Below are 22,791 nucleotides of genomic sequence, written 5' to 3' on the forward strand. Positions count from 1 at the left end.
GCTGCCTGAGCGCCCGTGTACAGTACGGTGTGTATGACGGCACCGGTACCCCCAATAAAATGGCGCGCTTTGTTCTGTAAGGCGAGTCCATTTACATGTGGTGTTTCAAAAATAAGAAAAAAAACCCCGCACTAATGTGTCTCTAATACCCTGATGTCGAACTGACGAGCGTTTTCAATGAATTTTACATTCCTATTCTTTGGTAGAGAGAAAAGTATGTCAAACATGACTTGATTTATATGTTCATGCTTGATTTTAAGTGAATAATATACTTCCCTTTCCCCAAACATCATGTCAACTACTCCTCATGCATATTCATTAATTGAATTTCATATCCTTGCCAGCTCTGTGGTAATTTTTGTTACTATTATCTTTCTTATTCGGTTTACTTGGTGAAGGTTTCTAGTACCGAAACAAATATTAACGATATGAAAAGCTGATTTTCAAAGAAGTTGATAAATGTCAAATGTCTATCAATATTTTTTTTAATTTTGAAATTCAAATTAAATATGACACCCAACTTCCGCCAGTCGGGGAATTAGCTCAAATGGTAGAGCGCTCGCTTAGCATGCGAGAGGTACCGGGATCGATGCCCGGATTCTCCACATGTGAATTTTTTTGATTTTGCACAAGAAGTCATTTTTTTTTTTTTTACAATTTTATCCTGTTAATTCTTTCCCCGCTTCCTCCCTAAAAAGGAAAATAAAAAGTTGTACAACTTCTCATTTGCTTACATATGTATAATATCCCTACCAGTTTTCATTATCGAATTAGTTTTTCATTTCATGTGTCTTATGCTATTTACAATGTGACAGCATTTGCATTAAAAATTGTGGAAAAGCTTTTTTTGCCACCCATTCAGATGCAAGATATGTATGCTTCAAAGGATATTCAAGATATGCTGCCTGTTTATGCTTTCATTTATTTCTCTTTGCCCCTTCCCTTACCTCCCTCTCTTTCTCCTTCTCCTCTCTCTAACTCTCTTTCAAATATTATTTTGTCAAATAATGTAAAGATGAGGCTTGGTGAGAAGATTTGTTGCAGTAGATCACAGAGCAACTTTGGAAAGGAAGTGTCCTTGACTCAACTCACATTATTTACAATGTTTAGCCTGGTAAAACTTCAAAGGAGCTGCAATTTGGGATTACATCATAACAAGTACCTAAATACATTTTGGAAGTCAAAAATTAAAATTAAAAGAAAAAAAAATCTTCCAAAGCAAAAACATATTAGTGTTTTGAAGCTAGTTGGGCCACCCTATAAACCTTTGAGCATGTCTGTGTTGACATGAACATTGCAGCGTTATGGCATACATATATATATATGACATATATATATATATATATATATATATATATATATATACATATATATATATATGTAATATGATAAATAATATGTGAATGATATGTGCAATATTTCAGGCAAGCTTGAATTTATTCAGTTTGCCGATAACACAAGTGTGTTCCTGTCCAACTGTAATTCTGATGTTTTACAAGATACATTTAATTATGAGATAAGTAAACTTATAGAATGGTTGCAAGTAAATAAGTTGCCATTGAATATAAATAAAACTAATTATATGGTGTATTCAAATAAGCTTATAAATAAAGATCATATTGGGATTCATATTAATGAAAGTAGAATATTACGTGCCTCTCATGTAAAATTTCTTGGGGTTGAAATTGATGACTGTCTGTCATGGAAGGAACACTACTCCAGATCTTTGTTATTATTATTGTACAACACCCTTATTTTACCACATTTGCGGTCCTACTCCAGATCTTTGTTATTATTATTGTACAACACCCTTATCTTACCACATTTGGATGATTGTATTATAGCATGGGGGAAATCTAGTGAGCATAATATGCAGAGACTGTTTAAATTGCAAAATCGAGCTATTAGAATAGTCTCGCATTCACCGTATAGGGCGCCTTCTTTGCCAATTTTTTCTTCTTAACTGTGTATGATATGTATACAGAGTGCAATATATGTGTTCTTATGCTATAATGATATTTTACCTGTATCACTACTTGGGTATTTCAAATTGAACAAAGATAATCATAATCATGGCACAAGAAATTGTAAAATTTTTTACTTGACTCTGATTCGTACATCCTCTTACGAAAAGTCAATATTTTTTCAAGGCCCGCAAATCTGGAATTCTATACACTCTGATGTGAAATGTAAGAAGACAGTAAAAAGTTTTAAGAAAGCTTTCAAGCGTATTTTACTTGAAAGGTATTTTGGAATTACTCAATATCATTCTGAATTAATAGTAGAGTAGCGTGATAGGGGTGTGTTTGTGTAAATGGAATCTTGTGTATTATCAATGTGCTTGTGTATGTTTTGTTTGTGTATGTGTGTATGTATGTGAATGTGCAAGCGTGTGCCAACTTTTTTTGTCAGTTACTAGTTATAGTTTGTAGAAAGAAGAGACAATACACTGTATTTACTTTCCCGGGGTTAGTTTCAAATAAGGCCCAGCGCCTTCTCATTAACCCCTTCACTTGATAACTTTGATTGTCTGTTTGTTTTGTCACTTTTTCATGTTATACTTGTCATACTATTGTCACTTCTTATGTATGCATGTTTTATTAAGTGAAAATAAATGAAATGAAATGAAATATAATATATATCATATATCACATCAGCATGTCAATTAAGATTACACACAGGCACATATACAGTATACAACTACATCTGCAAAAACAGACTGACAAAAGGGCTCACAAGTATTAAGTTTTGTGCTTTATTCTTAACATACTTCTTTACATAAAATAAGAAACACAAAATCTACATTTACACACATCTGCATTTGACATTTCCACAGCTTGTATAAATCACTAACTACTCCACCTCACCTTATGTTTATGATCCACATGTACAAAAATCAATATCACTGTTGACACTACAGTACTGAGAAGAATGAAGATTAGGTTAGAGTAAACTAATGGCTGGTGATTGTTGGCTTGTACTAATTGCTAAATGACCAGATACTTTATTGACCAAGTAATTTGAGCGCCAGTATATGTGCCAGAACCCTTCCCTCTACGAAGTAACAATCACACATGTTCACCAATGTTCACATTGCCATCAAAATGTGTGCATTTTATGAAATTTCCTCATGGTGAGCCAACAGGAAATGTACCTGTTTCTGTGTGGGCATCAATTGACAACACAGAGAACCAACTGCAGGAAATTGGATAAGTAAACAATTTCTTTTTTTACAATGTTCATCACAGTGAAAATATCTGTTTACTTCTGTGAGACAATTTAGTAAAATTACACTTTCTTCGTCTGGGACAGATAAAACACTCTGACTTGAGAGACCTGTTGACCTCTGTTTTGAATTAACGGTACATGTACATGAAAAATCTTCACAGAAATGCAGAGTATGCCAATTTCACCATACTTCATCTTTGTACAGTCAAAGAACCATACATTGAGTTTTGCTTAGACTTATCAATAAATAATAGAAATATCACAATAAATAATTACACATACAAAAAGCTACTCACTGACAGGGCTTCTTTTTGACGCCATATTCTTGAGCAGCGTTTGTCACCATGCCACAATGCAAACAGACATCTCATGTCTTTGTCATACCCTCACATGTACTCTACTTTTCAGTTTGCCTCAAAGTAGTTTTGTAACATATAGCTATGCACACACATGACTTTCTGCATTCTGTATTTTTGTGCAATTTACGCAAAACCAGCTACATCTATTCCGCAAGAATATGCAGTGTTCTGTGGGGAAAAAAAGTCTGTCGTACTGTCATCTTATAGACTGAACTGTTTCTGGATGTCACAAAGTCACCAATAGTTGGCCATCACAGTAGATTGTGCACCTTGGTCTCTTCATCCCTAAATATGTATCTAAACAAAGAGAAATGGGAATATTGGATAGAGAGGGAGCCCTTTTTACAGGCATCATATCATCACAGCCATTTTGAGAAATGTCCTTATCACATAATAGTGTGTGTTCTTTTGATTCAAGCATGTGTGTTAAGAGCAACAAGGCTGTATTGTAAAATTTCATCGCATTAAACTTAGGCAGCATCCATACAGATGAAAAGTGCAGTTGCAAAAACACAAAACAAAAAGATAAAAAATAAAAAGCAACCCCCTCCCCCCTCCAAAGAAAAATACACTACAAAATGAAAGAAACAACAGCAACATTGCTCAATATAATCCATATATATATATATATATATATATATATACACACACACACACACACATACACACACACACATACATACACACACACACACACACACACACACACACACATATATATATATATATATATATATATATATATATATATATATATATATATATATATATATATATATATATTTCAAGCATAAAGCAAAAAGGTGTGATGTAATGTACATGCCACTCTAAAAAGGAAGGACAGCAAACATTGATCTGTGACTAACATAGAAAGACTTCAAAGTCATGAGATGGCAAGTTAACCCTCCCAACTTGGAGTCTGTACATATTCATCACCTCCTTGACAGGAATACATTGCATTTAGGCATCTTCAGTTTGATTGCTGAAGCTCAAAAGCACATTGACCTGATCCTTGGTCCTGTTTGAAGTTTCCATTCAGGAGACTTTTCCCTCTGCGTGTCCAGTATTCATGATGTGTTCACAGTTGTCATGCAGTAGTGCTGCCATGTACAGTTTCTGGTCAAAGTCATTGGCAGGTCCATAGAGGAAAGCACTCTGACCAAAGTTGATGTTGAGGTAGGGATTGTTGGTGCATGGTGTCAGAGGTTGACTTGGTTGGTCTTCATTGGCCACAGTAAAAAGCTTTCCTAGGTTTGAAAATCATTTGCAGCTTAAGAAAAACAAATCACATAACAGTATTTATCTGACAGTACATGTACAGTCAACCTTGCTTAAGTCGATCTCGCATAAGTCCAATAATCGCCAAAGTCAAAGGTCTTTTCAAGCCCTCTTCTCTTTCTATTCTATCGATTTTAACCCCACATATATCAAATTTTCTCTAAGTCAAAGCTATTTCTTCTGTGCAAATAGATTCAACTTAGGTGAGGTTGACTGTATTTTGATCAACATTTACTGTAACTAGCAAAATGATGAAGGATGGCATACATGGCAAAAATAATCTCTTTTCTTGTTAGTTGCTACCATAAATGCTGACGTCTTGTGATGTCCATTTCTTTCTCTTTGTTTTTATAACCCTTACGGCTCTTCAAGTGTATGTAAGATGTTATACAGGTTTACAGTACATGTACTTACTACTAAAGACAAGTATGATCACATGATTCAAAAGCCGAGTCATTGGTTAACAGATTTACTTTATGGAGACTGAAAAAAAAAGCATTTTTTTCACATCTGTGCATCAATTGAAAAGTGTTTTGATGAGGGGTATAAAGCAAACATCATCTACAATTTCATAATCATCACCTGAAAACCATGTTTTCTTCTTGGAGACTAGATAGTACTAATTTCTTCTGGGCTTATAACTCTTAGAAAGCTGAGTAACATACAGTGTATCTCTTGAATCTTACCATAACACTACGATCCCTCAACGTAAATAGTCATATCATAAACTTCAAGCCTTATAGGCCCAAATTAATGAAGGCGGTTTAAATATAAACCATGGTTTATGCAAAAATTTCTTCTGCATAAATATCATCGATCAACAGATTGTGTACACCAACAGACGTCCAGTAACAAATGCGCGTTGATACGCACATGTCAAAGGTACGCCTATTTCATGCTTATTCTAGATCATGGTCTGCATTTAAACCACCTTTGTGAATTCAGGCCATAATGTTTAATATCATGATGACAACTGAAATACCAGTGCATACCATCCTGTATGTAACCTTGGTATTTGTAGGTGTGACCACACTTAGCAATGAGTATACTAAATACTTTGCCAAAACTACGTCAGATCAATTGCCCTATAACGTAATATTGAAGTAGTGTACCAACTTCTGTGATGCATCTTCAAATGTCCAACTATCAAAACTTGGCATGTAATCAACTGGTGAAATTTGAGAGTTTTACCTCAAGTTTTGACCTCCTCAACTTCATTAGATTGAATGTGTTATTGTGTCAGCAGGGTATGTTCATGATGATTTGACTGTGTAAACATACACAATAATAATAATATTAAAAAAAACAGTCTTACTTTTTTTTAATCTCAGTTTTGTTTCAATCAGGGTGATACATGTACAAGATTGTTCTTTGCTATATATTAAAAAAAAAACTTACAGTACCCCTACAGAGTTTGAGGTTTTACTTCTTCCAGCTAAATTTGGTATTGTCTTTCTCTGTTCTATCAGAGACAGTGGGTAGAATGTTATATTCAGAATTCTCACTATTTCTGAAGTTGTGACATTATTCAGCAAAAAAAAAACAGTGGACTCACGGATTGGTTGTCCATTCACAGTGAAGAAGACCACCCCTGGGGGACTGAGCAGGGCACAGCCAATGGTCACTGTGGGATGCTTGGCCATCTACAGCAAAGGTCAAATAAACAGGACTTTTCCCTGAGCTCTCAAACATACATGACTCGAAAGGAGAAACTATGAAAAATCTTTTACTGAGACCATAAACATACACTAGGCCTACTTGTAGAAAGTACAATGGAGCACATTAATTGTTTGACTACATAGATGTGAAAGTCTGAGGCACTAATCGAATGTACTAAACCTTGAATTGAGTGTACAAACACACACCATCTTCAAAGATTTGCGGAGACACATATACATCACAGAATCACAGTGCTCAAATACACAGTGCTCAAATAGAGTACAGCAGCTTCTTTCTCAATTCACTTCATTTTTCTCATGGCGGAAAAAAAAAAGTTGCAGAAAGGGGCATGTCTCTAGCAATATTCAAGCCATTTGAATTATCACTTGCATTATGCAGTGCTAGAATGCATGATATTTATAGCAAATTTGCTTTTTCAAATCCATGAAATTCTTCCGTCAAGATGTTTTCATTGCAACTGATTGACAATTGCCCTACATCGACGTAAACAAGCACTGAATTGATCAGTGTTTTAGTAGTAGCCATGATACAAAATCATGGGCGTACATACTCGAGCAGGATTCGAACCCACGACCTCCTGATCACCGGACAGGTGTCATCTCCACTAGACCACCGAGCTTTCGCCCGACAGCAAGTGTGGTTCTAATCCTTACAGCATGCAGCGGGTACTGCTTTGTTATTCAAATTCATGAAATTCTTCCGTCAAGATGTTTTCATGGCAACTGATTGACAATCAGTCAATCAGTTGCAAAAAAAAATTTGCATTTGTTTTTCACAACAGTTCCATCATTGCCCTCCAAGAAATGACCATTACACTAGTCTTACCTTCTGTTTGCTTTGGTCTGGCATGAGAAGCTCTCCATCATCAGTAAACACGGCACAGACCTGGACACTGGCATCCAAGTTGCAGTAACCCATGACAACAGGCCTAATATGAGGTTAAACATACCAATATGTAACATAGTTACAGCTTTATACAGACTGCTAAATCTTAGTCATTTCATTATTACACACTGTAAAACGAGGAATGTTCAAGTGCATTTTAATTTCACAAATTTCGCGAGAGCCAAGATTCACAAAATTAAAATGCACGCTAAAGATTTTGTCTGCACTATAAGCATTGAATGTCAGAGGCAAATTGCGAAAATTTCATGCTGCCAATAAGGCAATCGGTTCCTATTCATGAAAATTTCATGCTGCAAAAATATTGTGTTTTACAGTAGATAGCTTGAAGAATGCAGCCAATAACAAATATGCATGTAGCTCATGTGTCTTGTACCGATGGGGTAAATGCAACATGCTGCGTAACCTAGTCTACACATTCCATTTGGCCAGCTTACTGATATTTCCACATTTGTGAATACTTAATCTCTGGTGACTTACTAACAAGATATTCAATTCACCTGTATGCTAGTATAACCAAAGCATTTCAATGCTTGGAATCCAGTTTGCATGCATTATCTGTTGCTATGTTTCACAACCCATTATAAGCTCTCGGACTGTCAAGACAACCATCATCACACAGGTCTGCTTGAATTTCAATTTGTATTTAAGATGGCTGACAGTTGGTGCACTCGAGTACACTGTGGCACTTGATCACAGCATGTTTTTATGTGTTATGGAGCCATGTAAAATTTTACAGCATGATGCCAGCTGTAACACACAGATTTGTGTACAGTGCAGTCAGCCAACACAAGGCCCTCCATTGAGAGAGTACTTTATATTGACAATGAGGGTATCAACATATCTACTGCATCACCCTGATGCACCCACAACAGTGCATTATTTATTCTATACACCAGATATTTCGCAAGGTTTTTACTTTCGTGAATGTCATGAATTGGGTGGGAATTAAAAACACAAGGAAATATCAACTCTGATCCCGACATAAATGTGACATGCATGCATACATTTCTCCATTCAGTCCTGTACTCCACAATCACAAATTAGACCACTCGCAAATTTGTCGGGAAGTCCTGATTTACAAAAAATTAGATATGGCATATATGGTATATGGCATTAAATAGCAATTGGTACCAGTTATCACCAGGCTGGTAGAAATGAAAAGAGTGAGTTACCTTTGATTAACATGGCTGATGCTAACTTCAAAGTAGAGTGATGGTGGAGGTTGAAACTCTTCTGCCTCTCCGCCTCCTTCAGCATCCATCAAACCAAGTAATCCCATTGGTCCAGCAAAGTCACCTGATCCCGTAGCTAAAGAGTTCCCACTTGGGTCATGCCGAAAGGGCAATCTATCACCAATTTCAGATGCAGATTCTCTTTGGAGGGAGGCATCAACTTCTGCAATTTTTGCTAGGGCGATGCGTCTTGGACTGTCCGTTATCTCAGCGAAGGCTTCCCCACCCATCTCTGGGTAACCAAAGTCATCTGCCACCGCTTCTCCACCACCCAATGGGTCCTCCACAACATCACCGCATCCAGCATCTAGAGCCTTCAGGGATTCCTGGAGGTCGACCTGAGGATGATGAGGCTGGACCGCTTGATGCCTGTCACTATGGTGATGAGGGGTAGTCTTAACATCACTGGTGTGATGTTGTTTGGAATGATTTGAAGTTGCTTCTCTGCCAGGATGACGCACACGTCTACGTGCCTGGCAAAAGGGAACGTACCCTTCTGGAATGACATCTCCATATCTGTTGTAAAAGATAATAAATGTATTGCATCACACTTTCAAAAGCAGCTCAGCATCAGCTGGCTAAGCATGAAATCTAATGTCAGTAATAATAATGATAATGATGATGAAAAAATAAATAACAATAATGATAACAATGATAAAAGCTCATTCTAACCTTATGTAATGCATTCATGGCTGTTGGATCAATAATGTACCTGACACACAGTATGAAACAAATCAAATTAATTTCAATGCCATAAGCTTGACATAATGTCTCAAATTTATCACTGCATCTGTTGTACACTGTACGTATATCACATCAAAAAAAAAAAAAAATTAACACTATTTAAAGATAAACTGACACTCTTTTGTTACTGAGTTCACATTCAGTAACACAATTCATGATTTTTGTATCTATTTTATGTTGCCACTATTAAGTAACTCTACATTTACTTTACTTGGTCAGTAAGTAAATAATCTTGGATTTACTGTACAATGCCATTAGGTAAGTAAATTCTTATAAGCAGACAATCATGAGACTGACGGCTCTCAGTTACCCTGCCGGCCAGAGACCCGAGACTGGTTATAACTTTATAAGTCTATGAAAGCTGAATACCTGAATGGGGAATCCCCAAAATTGAATCTAACTTGTTGGTCTGTAGAGAGTGAGCAGGCTGGGAACCACTTCTCACTTAGATCTAGACCTGTATCAGGAAGAGAGGAAATTAAAATAAAAGTAGGAATGAAGGAATGCAAGTCTATGAATGAAACCATAATGAATAAATCTGAGTGAAATTGAGAGCATATTTGATTCGTTGACAGAACAGTGTCTGTATTTTGGCATGATGTTTCAAAAGAGTGTCAGAAATTTGAACTCTCTCAGGTGTGGTAGAAGAGGCAAATGTAATAATCTAAGCTAGGTCTCTGACTTCAGCAAACCTCAATGATGTATATACACCTGTCTAGGGTAAAACTTCTTCATATAGTTATAATTTGTAAAGCAGAGAAATGTGAAATAACATGTTGGAAGCGTACTGTTACGTAAGTCAAATCAAGGTGAAACTAATCTTGATTTATTCAATCAAACTGATGCCTGAATCATTCTCTATCACTCTGTCTTATGTGGTCAATGACAAATTACATTTTAGCTTAAAAGGTAGCCTCAGAACTAAAACAAGTCAAAACTTTGTTAATTTCAAAGCTTTCAGCCATTACATTCCACACACAAAAATAGTATTTTTGCCTTACCTAAAAATGTTGAAATACTTGTATGGGTTTATTAGGGAGTTACAGCTGTACGTATATTCAACTCAGAATAAAAGTTAATCCCATCAAAAGCATTACACACATGTAAAAAAGGAATGATGATGATTAACAAGTATGTGTATGCAAAGAATTGTTGGAACACAAATGTGAAATGAATCAAATATTTGATTGGTTTTGGGATACATTTATACATATGAGATGATAAGAGAGTTGGAAGGAGCCATGCATGCTCTTACCTTGAAATGCTTCTCCCATGTTGCCTCCTCTCAACCAGAAGCTAGCGTTACCACGGTGATCCATCAAACAGCTGACTACATCTCCAACCTGCCATTCTAAGCCGTATTCATTGCTCTGTTAAAAAGGCCAATCATGGACCATTTATTTTGACATGTAATCAATCATGCTACATATCATAGTCGTTATCTAGAGAGCTGTGCTGGCAAACTTTATTCTTGTTCAAAACACACTTTGCCCATTTCCACTAAAGCAAACCATTTACAGGAGTAAATGTCTTTTTTACTTCATAAGTGGCTAATTCATTCCTTTTAACCTTAAGACACTCTATGGCTCATTAGCATCCTAGACTGGGATAAAATTGATTGGAACAATCAAACCAACCAACCAACCAACAAACAAACAAATCAATATAAGCTTTAGATAAGTCCATGCCTGGAACATTCAGATACAGAAAAAAAAAAACTATTTTGACTTTCAGACAAACATAATGGCCCAAATGCACAAAGGTAGCTTAATGCATCAATCCATGGTTAAATTCTGTCTATAAACTAAAACCAGTACAAAACAGGTCTTACCTGGCACATGATTGCCAGCATGCATTTATTATTGGAGGTCTGTTGGCTTACAAGATGTGTCATGTGCTTACACTGTCAATCTTTACATTACTGATTGACTACAGTAGATTTAGGCTGCTTTCGTAAATTTTAGCCAGAGTGCAAACATGTTCAAGACAATTTTCAATATGCCACAGAGAACTATACATACAATACAGTGAATGTAATAATCATTCTAGACTAGTATCTCACCGAAGTCTCTGTGATAGGACCATTCCACTTTCTACATCTGGCACCATCAAAAGCACAGGAGTGGAGATCATCACCAACTCCAACGCCTTTAATGAAAAATGGGCCATATTTAGAGCTGACAAATTAATGAACACAAGCAAGGGATCAAGTGGCACAAATAAGGACACTTGTCAGCTTCAAAGTTTGTTTAGTCAATAACATGACAAGAAAGCATGTTAACATATGCCCACTGTTGGTAAGAGCAATGCATAGATAAAAGCTCCATTTAGTAAAGTGTAAAAAAGGGTTGACTTGTTATGGAATTGTGCTGTCTTAGAGCACAAACCCACAGTAAGATTTAAGCATCCAATTCACTATAAAATCAATGTGTATTTTTTAAAATCATCTTCTTAAATTGAGCTTTTCGACTTGTAAGTCAATACAGACAATTACTCCATTTTGGTAAGATTTATGAGCAAGCAGTAAAACAGAAATGGGTTATCATGCTAACAAGATACAAAATTCAAATCTAAAGAGCAACTAGAGATTGTAATTTGTCACCACTGACAAATTAAGGTGATCCGATTTTTTTTTTTTAATCAATGATTCGAGTCCTGATCGTAATAGGCATGACAATACAAGTTTCATCTGTGTTTAGAGACATTGGCCGTGTGAGGTTTGGATTCTCATTTAGAAAAGGGAGTCATATCTGCCATCTTTGGTACCAATTCTGTATACACTGAATAACGAAGATACAGCAACGAATACATATGACCTTTGACCCACCTTTACACTCCCAAGATGGCATCTGAGGAAAAAGTGGTTATTTTGTGAAATGATTCTTGCGACATCGTCTATATTCGTGTGCAAAATATGGCAAAGATAGGACAGGTATTCACCAAGATGCAAAATGCAAAGTCTTAGGTACAACATAAAATCTGGGAGAAATTCACCGAAGCGTAAGTGAGAGCTAGTGCTCGATAAAGAAAAGCATGTCAATTTTCACATTTAAAAAAAATCCCTCCCATAGAGATAACACGTCATAACGAAAATACAGAAAGAAGTACATATGACCTTTGACCTCACTTTGCACACCCAAGATGACGTCTGAGCAAAAAGTGATTATTTTATGAAATGATTCTTGTAACATGGTCTTTGCGTGTGCAAAATATTGGAAAGATAGGACAGGTATTCACCAAGATACAGGATGAAACATTTATGACCTTTGACCCTGATTTACATACCCAAGATGGTGTCCGATCAAGTAGTTGTTATTTTATGAAATAATGTACGTGACATGTACTAAACATGTGCAAAATATTGGATTGATAGCCATTGTTGTTGTTCATCTATTGCACAGAAAGTAGTAGAAAGAAAGAAAAATAAAGAAAAAATATGTTATTTTATAGAATTTTGACGCGCGCGCGGAATTTCAACTTTGACGGGCCTGTATGACGTCATATTGAGTCGGATTGACTTGAAACTTGGTAGAAATATTCCTTGACATTTTAGGCATCCGATTAATGTAAAAAAACGGGAAATTTCCATTGCATATGAGCTGTGTGTGCGAATATGTGCGCGCGCGTACGCGTCCGTCCAATTTTTTCAATTTTTCAAAAAATGCTCCAAATGGTCTGAAACGTGTGCAAAAAAAATTTGAGCTCGATTTGAGCATACAAATATTTCAACGCGCGCGTACGCGCACGTTTTAAGATAAAATATGAATTTTGAGAATATGAGTAGAATGCGCATAACTTGAAATATATGTGACGTAAATTTCATTTAAAAATTCCATTCCATTAATGAGATATGATTGAGAATGTGTTTTCATATAATGACGTCATAGTGACGTCACGGTCGACTGATCACTTTGATTTTAGTTCGATTGCCGTCTTTGGGAGACGATACATATATGGTATAATTGTGAAATTGATAGGAGGAGCACTTTCTGAGCTAATCGATACACAACTTTTGAGGAGAAATAAAGAAGAAGAAAAACAAAGAATCCGTACAGATACAGAAGGTGATCCGAGAGGATACTCGGATCACCTAATAAATTTTGTGTTGACATACCTTTCTCTGGTCCAAAATCACACTTCTTGGTTGCCCATCCAATCTGGATGATACCACTTGACTTTAGTTCAACCTGTTTAGGGTCACAAAAATGTAATATAAGAAGTTATTTCTAGATATGTGTCTGGCAAAAATATATGCTTACAAGGAATACCATAAATATGATGAGAGATAAGTAGTGTAAAGAATAAAATGAGGCCGTCAAATTTCAAAATTCCAATCAAATCTAACTCGTCAGCTGTAAGAAAGCTCTCACTACATGAGAACAATACTGTAAAATTGTAGCATATGTGTACCTTCATCTTGCTTATTAGTTACTATCCAAGTGAGATACTTCTTCTCTAAATCATATGTCATTCCTACCAATATTCAAAGATGGCTGGGAAACCTGAAAGAGACTTTCATACTAATACAACATGGCATCACTATCTGCTCAGCTCACCTCATAGTACCACCCTGCTGGTTTCTTCTTGTGTTTTCTAGGCACAGGCAAGCTGGTCCTGGCAAGTATACTTTCAAAAGTCCAGCTGTCATTGCGTACCTGTCACATATACAGCAAACACATTTAAGATAAACATATACAATGACATCACCATTTTTCATTTTAAAGATTCGTACTCTTTCACTGAACTTATGTGTAAAGCTGAATGCCAAAGTAATATGGTATGAATATCTCATCACATTCATTGAGACATGTGGGATTCACTAACATAAAATGCTTTGTTCAGTGGCACCTAATAGCACCAATTAGCTAACCATCAAATAAATGTTACAACATAATTATGAAGATATTGTACAATATTGCTTCACTACCTGTTTCACTCCTAGTTTTGTTCAGAACAAGAGTAGGCATAGCAAGACATATTTACCTCTGAAGTTGGACACATTCCCTATGAATTTTACTTTGAAAGAGACGACTAAAATAAAAGTAACAGATTTGAGAATAGTTTTCACTGAACTGGGCAAGAAATGGAAATGCTGGCTCAGTAGTAGCATTTCTGTTCCTAGCTGTTCTGCTCCTACATAATTTTGAACTTGATGCAACCTTCCTGGTACAGTACAATTCAGTTTTAATACTTCTGGATGGAAAAAAAAAAATTGAGTGCCAAATTTAGGATGTTTCAACTGTGGGGGCCCTGTCCCAATGCCCCTTTGGGAACCATTTGTGCTTGTACTTCAATAGCTGTTTATATCCCCACCCTGTACATGATGCTGGCAATTTAGTTTAAAGCAAGGTTCCCACGTAGCCGAGTTGGAGTACCGAGTTGTGCCGAGCTGCACGAGCTTGAACTCGCGTGAACTCGCGTGAAATTTGTCAGTTTTAATGAGCTGCGCATGAGTGATCTACGAGGCAACGTTGACTTTACTACGATAGCGGTACGAGTGATCCGAGCGTGATACGAGTCACACCGATCTTGGGGCGAGTTGTGATGACCTGTGTACGACTTAAATCGAGCTTTCATCGAGTTATAAAGAGCTTGTTACGAGCCCGTTACGAGTCCGTTATGAGTTCGCGCAATCCCTGTGAAATGTGAATAATTCCATATCAATAGGTCAGTTCAATGCACTTTGAATAAGCGAACACAAAACTCGTTGTAAGTCGCAGAGCTCTACCTAAACTCGCGCTTAGCTCGAGGGCAACTCCCCCTTACACATACTGGTACATGCAGTAGGTTCATAGTGCTCGTATTGCACTCTTCAAAACTCAAGCAGAACTCACATATATACTTGAAGGTGGCGAGTTACGAAGAGTTCATCGCGAGCTTCGTCCGAGTATTGAGAGTTTGTTACGAGTAGTACTAATATATTACGAGTTTAAAAGAGTTCAGCACGAGTTACTTCGAGTTAGGGAAAATTTTGAACATGTTCAAAAATTTTTGAACCACTCGCGAGTTCATGGGAAGTTTTGCAGATTGACTACGAGTTACACAAGTTGTCGCGAGTTAGCCAGAGTTACATGAAGAGCTTTACGCGAGTTAGCGCGAGTTCCCCTTTGAGGCAACTCGCCACAACTCGCCAAAGCTCGGCACTGTAACTCCGCTAAGTGGGAACCCTGCTTAAGTCTGATCATGCATTTTGGAGAAAATGGCTGAAGTGATAAGGGGTACATGATTAAGTGTATGGTCAACTCACCTCTAGGTGATCTGCACTGACCAGCAGAGATGGTGTCCGAGACATTACATCAAGGCAAACATAAGCATCTGGTAATGGAGGGAGCTCAGTGGCTGCAAGTTTTGTCATGGCAACAGAAGCTGGCATCTGAAAAGAAAAATTTCAATATCTTGGCCAAACACTCCCAACAGTTGCTTGGCATTAACCTGTAGTATTCTAAAGTGTATCATCAAATCATATCATAATGAATACTTTGATCAATAACTGATCACAAATAAAAATCCAATCAATATAACTCCTGTGTTCTTCCATGTAACATCACATACACTTTATTGCAGCATTACTCACAATTCTACTGTCTACTTGTTATTACATGCAACTTTTTATGTTACTATCATTTCTACCAGTTTTTTGTTACTATCATTTTTGGTTCCATTGCCAGTGTATTTGGATGTCAAGAAATGCTTATTGCTCTGAAAATATCAATATTGACACTGTGTACTAAATACCTAATTTAACAAAAGTTCTATTTTCCTTCATCTAGTTTTGACACCGATTCTGACTCACAGCGAGTGAAAGTTTCAGCTGCTCTGAAGAACAGAGTAGTACAGCCCACAGGGCATGGAGGGCGCCAGACAGATGTAGAGATGACTGCACAGCTCTCGACAAATCTGGGAGGGGTGACGGCATGGGGAATTGAAATGGACACAATTGTCTTTAAAAAGGGTCAGCTAAAGCCTTGCAAAGCTACACAATTGTAATTCATGCATTCCCTTTGACAAACTCTGAACTGGTTTGAAATAGAGTGCATAATTGTGGTGTAAGATATTTTGTTAAAGCAGGGACAAAGCTGATTTAAAGGCTATATTCATCTCAAAAGATGCTATGGTCAATTTCCACAGACATACTGTTGTTGTTGTTGTAATTATCATAAACATGCTAACATTATAACATAAGGTTCAAACTTGATTAGCAATAGTATCCAATGAGACTAATTCATTCAACATAATGTAATTTCCAAAAAAAAATATTTCACTGTTCATTAAAACTAATGACAGCTCCCATACTACAAAGAATTCTTCATAAGGTCACCTGCCATGATATCTGCACAAAGAGGATAGCACACATTTAATCCATATGCCAGCATGTCATATCATCTATTGCCTATAACCAGCTATAACTGGACATCATTGGGCACACAAAATACTGTAAAAGGGAATACTTGAAGCTAACATACATTCTTGCACTCCTTATGGCTTTTGTCAAAAAGCAATTTGACACTGATCGTTAGAACTTAAAAAAAAATGCAGAACAACCCTGCCTCATTACAATATGTACAAAATAAAAGAGAATGCTCTTCAAAATGCTGCATCTCATCACTACTCTTGAATCCTACCTTCATCATCAGTGTTAAGGAGATGGGCCAATGTGAGGACAGCAAACTTTGAGAGATGATTGGTCATTTGACCTTCCTCACTCCGGTCCTCAGCTGCAAAGACAAGTGCTCAAAATCAGTAGTTGCTTTGTTTCTATGGAAACAACTAACGTGCATCAGGTGACCTAACATTCTTCAGATCTATGCTCAATTCTTGTTGCCTGATTGAAAACCTTACAATCGTAAGTAGAATTTCTATATTGGAAACATAGTTGGTGATTCAGAGGTGAGACCCTAAACACATTCCTAACCTGTTGAGGATGAGTCCAGAGTATACTCGTGCAAGTGCCTATGGGAAATGCATGTTGTGGCAAAATCAAACCGTCCTCAACAGGTTAAACAGGACATCTTTCAAGGTTTCATCAAATGTTATATACATTGCATAACATTCACAGAACTTAAATATGGGTAAGTCGTACGAAAACACTTTATATTTTGGTAAGTGCACATGTTTGGCTATTTCTGAAATTTTGTGGGAGAAGGGGGGGGGGGGGGTGGGGAGAAACCATGCTTTTTCTACAGGCAGTTAACCCATTGAGGACAGACTGATTTTGCTACAACACGTATTTCCCATAGACCCCTGCCTGAGTAAAGAGGACATCTTCATCAATGATCTTTTTTTTTTTTTGAGAACAGACAACTGTCAAAACAATGATTTAATAAAACAAATTTGTTTTTAAACTGTTGAAGGGGGAAAGAAAAAATGTAAGAAAATAAATTCCAAACTGCTGACTTTGAGCGTGTTTCTACTGAGAGCACCTCACATCCCTGGCATCGCCACGAATTTTGTCCAACGCAGCACCTCGTATTTTACGACCACTCGAGCTGTTTCTACTCAGCGATAAAATACGAGGTGATGCAAAGGTGACGTGCAAATGCGGCGATTCCGGAAGTCAGGTATTTTCAAGTCACAGATTTGGTCACGCGCGCACTGCCTGTTAATACGATCCGAACCCTGTCTGCTTTGCTACTGCGTCGGCTATTTTTTTTGGTATTTTTGCTATTTTTCTGGTATCCTGCCACTGATTGATGAGAAATCTTTGGAGATTGAGGGTCCAGTTGAGATTTTCTCAAGGCTGCGACATACCAATGTGGTACTCTCGCGATTCGAGACAATATAAAATGAAATAACGCGGTGTAAAATCAAAGTAAGTGATGAGGGCTTAGTAATGCAATAAGTTAGGCTGTTAATCACGCGAACAATTCACATGTAACGTAACGTATAGGGCCTATAACACGTACACAAGCGAGTTGGTACAAACAAAACATGATGCGAACACGATCGCTGTGTGTACACACATATTTTGTACACATGTGTCGAAGGAGTGTGTGCGATGAACCGACTGAAAAGCGCGGGGAGAAACTCTAGACGTCCGATACACCACGAATTTCGCTACCCGGTGTGTTTCTACTGAGAATCGTCCTTTGCGTCACCACGCATCGACCACCTCAATAGGTGGACGACGGAGCACCTCGCATCATCCGGCATTGGCCACTACCCGATCTGTTTCTACTGAGGAAAAATTCGAGGTGTCACCACGCATCGGCCGGTATCGGCCGGCATCGGCCGGTATCACCACACATCGGCTGGCATCACCTCGAATTTTCGTCGCTCAGTAGAAACACGCTCTTTGTTGTTCAAGTAGACCGAGTATGATAGTCATAATGATAACGGGACCAACAACGAGGCAGATTTGACAAAATGACCAAAGTTATGATGATGATAAAAATCATGACACCAAAAGTGAAATATGGTTAAATATGTAAAACACAACATTAGAAGAGGACAGCGATATGAGACAATTAACTATCAAAAAATATGATTTGTGGTTGGTTAATCATACTTTTCATGTCAAAAGTAAGGAAATTGCTTACTGTCTTCAACTTCTGCCGCAAGATTGGTAGCAGTTGCTATAGAAACCGAGTCTGAGCTGCTCCTTAGTCTCCTGTTTCTTGGCTGTGGTTGCTCTGCAGCAAGCTGCTGAAGGGTGTTTGTTATGGCCGACACTGCCTGGGCAATGTTAGATTCTGTCTGGATCAACGAGTCTGTGGTTGAACCCAGCTCAACTTCAGACCTACCCACCAAGACATATTGATGCAAGAAAGAGAGAAAGATGAACTTATACAAATGCTGATTACTGCTAATTTCAGATTTATTGTTTGACATAAAATGAACATGATCTGGTGTGATTTTGATAGAAGCATACTACATTAGGCATCAAAATTGTGTCTCTTATCTTTAATGCAAGCAGTAAGCAATGTCTTTTTCATCAATTGTCAAACATGTCAGCACAATTAAGCAAAGTTCAATGCACTGCAAACTCACGAGAATCCTCAAGCATGTGGTAGTACACAAATCAAACTTTCCACACTTCAGTAAGTTTCAATTTGATTGAGAAGGATATCTCTTTTTATTGCTGTGAGTTTCCTTGAAATTTTCACGAACCATAAGATAAAATATAAGTCATTCTCATTCTCATTAATCAGCACTATCACATCACAAACTACACATTTTCATTTTATGACAAACACTTGTTTACTTGCATGACACTGGCTTGTTGCAGAGTGAATTACTCCCACCTTAAGAATTCTGATGTGTCACCTGGCCTCACATCAGCTCTGCTGACTGGGCGGCTAGCAGTCAGCCTAGTGACCGGTCGGCCACCTCCATGGCTCTGGGTAGACAGGATGGCATTCAGCCAGTAGTTGACCAGCCCATTCAGGAGTTTGACCACTGCTGGGACTGTGTCTGAGGTCAGGAGCACTGGTCTGTAGTGGTCTAGTGGATATAGAATAGCAGCAAAGGGATCTTCCATTAGCCCTTTCACGTTAAAAAGCAGTTTGTTTAGGGCAGCTGCAGTTACATGGTAAAGATTACCAATGACATGGTAACTACAGGATGTTATTTGACATAATCTCCTCATATCTATATTATCATCCAGTCCTAATTAGCATGCCAACAGCAGCTTAATTTTTCTTTTAAATTTCAATGCTTTTCACTGATATTTAGCAACAAACCATATCTGTGGAGATATCTCTCTGATAATCACATACAAAATTCAAAATTCTGAACATATTGTCACATACCCCTATACATTCATTTGATAGCTCTCTATCATTAAGCTACTATGGGCGCGTTTCTGCTTGACACTTTCTTGCAAGGAAAGACAAGTGATGGTTTCTAGAGTTAACACATTGAGCTCACCAAACATGGATAAGACCCGTAAGACCCTCAGAGCCCCATGAGAGTGGGATACAGCGAGTGGCTCAGATTTCAGCTGCTCAAAACCCTGCTGGGCAAAGTAACTGTAAAGACCAAACAATAAAAATTCACAGAGTCCAGTAGCTTGATATTTTGGCATTTCACCAATTAAAACACAGTAATGACAATAGTATCACACAAATTGCATATTTACTTATAAATTTACTTTGAATTTAACTGTGAATTGAGATGCTTTTCAATAAAGGTGTGATGTAAAAAGGTAGACTTTACATTTTGCATATTGTTAAACTTACAAAGATAATAGCTGAGAAGCTGAGACAGCATTTGTGACTTTGAATTATAAATTCATGGTTTAAGATATTTGTACTTATTAATTAACCTAGATTGAAATAAGCATCTCATACAATTCTGGCAAAGTGCTACAGAATCTTCTACCTTTAATTTCGTTGAAAATTTGCAATACTAGGTAGTCCATATAATAATTTGAATTGAATTGAATTGAACTGAATTGAATCAATTGATAATTTATCATTATATAAGATCTTAGTAGAAGAACCTTAAGTATACACATAACATCTTGTGGTATTCCTGAAGGATTTGACATTACCAAGATACAATATCATTATATTCACTTGATTCACAATCGACGAAAAGAAAAATTTAATGAATGAGATGTGAATGCTTACAAGACCATAGCTGTGAGTTGGTCCATGACAGCATGGCATTCAAGGACAAGCTTCTTCTGGTCCTGGTGCTGGACTAGGACCTCCATCAGTTCCAAGTCTGAGATGCGGTTGATGGGACTATTGGCAGGCACTCCAAGGATGCGGTGTAGTAAAGGAAGGAGGATGAGCTGTCTGATCCGCTGACTGACGATGGTGGCTGCAGGGAGACAATACAGGGGACATCCTAGTAGACAATACTTGATTTGCTTTACAGCAATGAAATTGCTTTTATTATACAAATTTCTCCAGAAATGATATCACATTCCATCACAATAAATTGGTGCAGATATTAAATCCTCTTCTTTCATAATAAATTTGCAACTTAAGTTGCAAAAAGCTAAGATTTTATTTGTTTTCTGCATGAAGATGCTACCAGAAAAAAAAAAAAAAAATTTCAATTACTTCTATTACTGCTATCAATATCACTACCAGTACTACTACTACTGCTACTAATAATAATAGTAGTAATAATAATGATAATAATAACAATAACAACAACAATAATGATAATAAGAGAAACAAATATCACTACAGTGCAGGTTGGGTATTTTATTTTATTTATTTATTTATCTATTTATTCAAGATTTCATGCGTGTTCACAAAATAGGAGTGCATACAAAATGTATGCAAGTACATCTCATATAGCCAAGACAGAATATATACGATAAGTATACATTGATAAGAAGCAGTTACAGAAATAGTATACAACTCTAAGAGAGCTACATTATTCAAGGTAACGAACACGCAAAGGAATTGCAACATAAGCTTAAAGCTTGAAAATCGTTGCAACCCCCGTGCACACAATCTATGCAAATGCAAATGCAAATAGTTTAAATGATGAGTTGGGGGGGGGGTATTTACAAAGAGAGGAACATGAGGGGGGAAAGAAGAAATGCATGTGTGGTGCCTATTTGTCCTGTCGGACATTGACAAGAGAGAACGAAAAAAAAAAGTTTAAAGTGTCAAATCATTATAAGCAAATTATACTGATTAAATTTCTCATAAATCCCATTCAAATGTTGACTTCAGGGGAAATATATGATCACAGCAAGATTAATAGTTAATAGTACCCAGGAGTTCAGCGTGAAGCTGATAATAGAATATGTTTGAATAATAGAATATAATAGAATATGTTTTTGTGTTGCAGCTGTGTGAGGCTTAAGGAGAATGCACACTTTTGTACTGTAAGTTTGAAGTGCTGAACTCACATTATAAACAATTTTCAGGAAGATAAAAAATATTTCAACTGTCTAGTAACAAAAATGAGAAGTTAGTCCATCCTAGGGATAAGACTCCGAAGGACCAACAAAACAACGTGGTCTATGCTATCCAATGCAAGGATGACGAGTGTGAAGAGCTGTACATAGGAGAGACAAAGCAGACCTTGGCCAAACGTATGTACCAGCACAGACGAGCTAGCTCATCTGGATGTGGAGACTCTGCCTTATACTCCCATCTGATCAGCAGTAACCACACCTTTGACAACAAGAACGTGATCATCTTAGATCGTGAGGCACGGTGGTTCGAGAGGGGAGTCAAAGAGTCTATCTACATAAAAAGGGAGGAGCCATCCCTAAACCGAGGAGGGGGCCTGCGACACAACCTAGCTGGAGCCTACAACCCGGCAGTTCCGAAGATTCCTCGACGCTTTCCAAAATTCCCCGACCCTGTTACCGGTCAACAACCAATTGCCGCCAAAGATCAGTCGGCCTGATGAAGCGTCACAGAGAGGACGTGAAACGTCGCTACTCCAAA

General features: G+C 37.3%; 1 protein-coding gene across 1 annotated transcript in view; it reads right to left on the reverse strand.

Moving 5' to 3' along the window:
- Positions 1-4,610: 4,610 nt before the first annotated feature.
- LOC139730987 (uncharacterized) overlaps positions 4,611-22,791 on the reverse strand; it is a 34,431-nt gene continuing 16,250 nt past the window's right edge. The window contains exons 15-30 of the mRNA XM_071641866.1: positions 20,998-21,193; positions 20,294-20,394; positions 19,669-19,867; positions 18,964-19,163; positions 17,050-17,142; positions 16,221-16,324; positions 15,675-15,800; positions 13,984-14,082; positions 13,542-13,614; positions 11,490-11,575; positions 10,683-10,797; positions 9,797-9,884; positions 8,624-9,199; positions 7,371-7,473; positions 6,421-6,508; positions 4,611-4,834 (exon numbers count right to left, since the gene is read on the reverse strand). Of these exons, the coding sequence (XP_071497967.1) occupies positions 4,623-4,834; positions 6,421-6,508; positions 7,371-7,473; positions 8,624-9,199; positions 9,797-9,884; positions 10,683-10,797; positions 11,490-11,575; positions 13,542-13,614; positions 13,984-14,082; positions 15,675-15,800; positions 16,221-16,324; positions 17,050-17,142; positions 18,964-19,163; positions 19,669-19,867; positions 20,294-20,394; positions 20,998-21,193 (2,459 nt within the window). The 3' untranslated portion in view covers positions 4,611-4,622. The remainder of the gene's footprint in view (positions 4,835-6,420; positions 6,509-7,370; positions 7,474-8,623; positions 9,200-9,796; positions 9,885-10,682; positions 10,798-11,489; positions 11,576-13,541; positions 13,615-13,983; positions 14,083-15,674; positions 15,801-16,220; positions 16,325-17,049; positions 17,143-18,963; positions 19,164-19,668; positions 19,868-20,293; positions 20,395-20,997; positions 21,194-22,791) is intronic.

Source organism: Diadema antillarum, unplaced genomic scaffold (assembly GCF_040938485.1).
Source record: "Diadema antillarum isolate AM-2024a unplaced genomic scaffold, OU_Dant_1.0 seq00000347_RagTag, whole genome shotgun sequence".
In the NCBI taxonomy this organism is placed as follows: Eukaryota; Metazoa; Echinodermata; class Echinoidea; order Diadematoida; family Diadematidae; genus Diadema; species Diadema antillarum.